This window comes from Peromyscus maniculatus, chromosome 17 (genome assembly GCF_049852395.1).
Source record: "Peromyscus maniculatus bairdii isolate BWxNUB_F1_BW_parent chromosome 17, HU_Pman_BW_mat_3.1, whole genome shotgun sequence".
Taxonomy (NCBI): domain Eukaryota; kingdom Metazoa; phylum Chordata; class Mammalia; order Rodentia; family Cricetidae; genus Peromyscus; species Peromyscus maniculatus.
In genome coordinates this window covers 51,639,650-51,642,832 of record NC_134868.1, presented here as the reverse complement: position 1 = coordinate 51,642,832, position 3,183 = coordinate 51,639,650, and the positions used below count along the sequence as shown (strand labels likewise).

Genomic DNA, 3,183 nt, shown 5'->3' with positions numbered 1-3,183 from the left:
CACATAGTGTATATTGCAGAGCAAATTGGAATCATTAGGCACATGCTCTTACTGTATATGAAGAACAGTTTTCTGTATAGAAAATACCTTTTGCTGTATACAAGCTTAGGTACTGTGAATATATGCACATCATATAATGGGTTGCTTTGAATTTGTTCAGACCTATTCTGTCTTTGTACTAACATTTCCAATATTGGTAAAAGTTGTCTCTATGGAGCCAAAAACAACCCAGTGCTTAGAAGGTAGAGGCATAATCCAGGCCTAATCATTAAAATTTTAACACTTTTTAAGGAGACTGTGGTTCCTGAAAAATTAAGGTTAGGACTGTATAAACCTGAAGCCCAAAGTAATAGTTTTTTCTTAAGATGTAGGCATGTCTTTGAGTGTGAGTTGTATCTACATGAAGGCAGAGTCAAAAGTCAAGAGAGAAATGTAGAAGAATCATAAGCACTATGAAATTTCTTTACATTTTGTTTCCAAATGAAGGGATCATACGTTGGAGTCTATATTTTGTGGGTAAAAACTAAATTATTTATTCAAATGCAAAAGTTTCCTTGAAGGCTCTGGTACTTGATTTCCAGAGTCCTGACTGAGCCATATAGCAAATACTGAAAGAATGCAATCACACAAGGAACATAATGCAAGAAATTTAATGGAGACAAAGGAGAAACACGAGGGTAATGTTAATCAGAGGCCTCTCTTGGGCCTCAGATGGTCATCTTGTTGTTTCTGGTCTCCATGATCAGCGGCAGCAGAACACGTAGGTTTTCCTACCCCTGGTGCAGATCCCACTGATGCGTTCTAGTATTTTGCAGGATCGCCTTCGACAGTAGCATGTCAAGAGCTTCCTTGAGGCTGGAGACATACATAGAAAATCAAGAATTGAGTGTGGAGGTTGGCTGGATGGGATATTATACAGCCTATGAAGATGTGTGATACTGCATGGGTAACATTACAGCCAGCCATATGGTAAACTCAACAGAAAATGAAATAATGTACTTGAGTCGTATTCAGTGTTGATAACATGCAGAACATCAAATCTATTCTGATATGTCTATAATTTGTATGCTCATTTTCTCACCATTCATATACTTGAGTGAAATCTTACACTGACTTGAAGTTCTCCTAACAAAAGAAAATTATCTCCTTAAACCTAAGACTACTCAATTTGTTCTATAAGGCTCACTCAGTATATTGCACTATATTCTGGTGAAATTTCAAAGTGGGTTTTTAGAGCAAAAAACATGAGAAAGAAAATTAACTGACTTCCTCCTCTCTTAATGATACTGTTGTGAATAAGAAAGAAAAGGAAGCAAGACAGAGTTCCTAAGGAAGCCAGATTGCTCTTGAAAGGAACCCAAGGCACATCTTCATTTCTCTCTCTCAGGAGACTCCAACCCACTATCACACTGGGCACCACCACTTACCTGCTTCTTGAAGAGCAGAGCCTTCTGGGCCTCCAAAGGAGATGGACACATCCTGGTCCTCTACTCCGGGCTGATCCTCATTTTTATTCTCCTCACTTGCTTCAGGGATGGAATCAGCCTGGGCCAGGTAAGCCAGCAGGACAAGGGAAGAGAGAAGGACAAGTGTCTTCATGGCTGAGAGTCACCTGGAGGAAGGGTGAGCAGAAGCCCAGTGTGTGGGGAAAGAATAGCCAGCCTGCATTTATAGGGCTGTCTTGAGAAGGAGCAGAGACAGGCCCTGTTGTTAGAGAGGGCATGCGCAGATGGGAACTGGGAGAGACTGTTGCCCTCAAGATCCCTTTGATGTTCCTCTGTTCTCACAGCTGCCATCACCATGTTGGTCTATGTATTCAGTGACAGCCGTCCCTTTCAGCTGATAATGATGAAGGGTCCATACTATCTTCCTCTGTTTCCCATCTGCTTGAGTATTTACCTTTCTGTGGTCAGGAAAGAAAAGAGGCAGGCAACTTCCAAGTTCATAAGCTCATGAAACAAGGGGTTTTTGTGTTCTGAAGTTGGAACCTACTGTTCTCAGAAACTGTGGACCCTGGACCAGACCTGAATACCTGTGGCTTGTACAGTCAGTTCTTTGATGGTGCGGCATTATCACCCTCATGAAGGAAGACTCTGTGAATCCCTTCCTTTGGGGCCGTTATGGAGATAGAAGGATTACTCTGTTGAATAAAGCTCAAGAGGAGACTAGCGACGGAGATGGTCAGAGTGAAGCTAAAGCAGGTTGCTCTGAAGATGACAGTGTGACCTGAACACGTCTCATGAGTGCATTCCAGGTGCCTCTTCACAGTTTGGGAGCCATTAAATAATGTGCTGTGGCTTACATATGAGATCTTGGACTTTTTACTTTTTGGAGATGAAAATAAAGGCACCAAAAATGAACAACACCTACCCAGTATAGAGGGTTGCAAGTTGTTTCTCATCCTCAGCTAGACAATTAAATGTTCTGTTCCTGGGGCTCCAAGAATTGCACCAGTATTAACCAGGACACTTTTCTGTACTGAACTGTTATCTTTTCCCCAGTAAGATTATTTTTTACTTATGTTTTGCATAAAAATATTAAATTTTTCTCTTGCCTTAAATTATGTATAGTATATGCTATCTCTGAATTCATTTTTATAAATTGAGATCTGTAGCTAGAATTTTCCACAGCAGTTATCCTTTTCCATATGGAAGAATTTAGTTATTTCTGTGCTTTTCTAATAAGTAGGAAAACATCAATATATTTTTATAAATTTACATGTATCTATTAAATATATTTAATGCATACATATATAATACAATACATATAAATAAATCGTATAGCCTAAAAAAAACCATTATTTTGACTGCATATCTAGAAACAGAAATGCTGGATGTATTACTACACTAATTCAGTGACATAAGAAGTCATATATGCTCCACTGTTTGCATCCACAGTACCCTTGTGACAGTTCATCATACTGCTGACTGTCATGACGCCAATTTGGCAAACATTCTGGATTCTTCAAGCATCTTACCAAGATGGTATGTCACTCATTGGTAATTTCTTCAATCAGTGTTTTATACTCTCTACATCTTCAGGCCTAACCAAGACTTGTTCTGCTATTATGGGAGTAGTCTACAGTTTACTTGACTGAATCTGAAACTTTGGATATATAAAGGGTGGTACATGCTGCTCACTTTGTTTATCAAGAATTGGAAAAAATCAAAGTACTGCTCACTC

The 3,183-nt window shown here is 39.3% G+C and overlaps 1 protein-coding gene across 1 annotated transcript; it reads right to left on the bottom strand.

Moving 5' to 3' along the window:
- Positions 1–742: 742 nt before the first annotated feature.
- LOC102927420 (alpha-defensin 3-like) lies at positions 743–1,599 on the bottom strand. Its single transcript, XM_042262849.1, has 2 exons — positions 1,424–1,599; positions 743–848 (listed from the first exon to the last, which is right to left on the bottom strand). The coding sequence occupies exons 1-2, from the start codon at positions 1,597–1,599 to the stop codon at positions 743–745; spliced, it is 282 nt and encodes a 93-aa protein (XP_042118783.1).
- Positions 1,600–3,183: the final 1,584 nt, after the last annotated feature.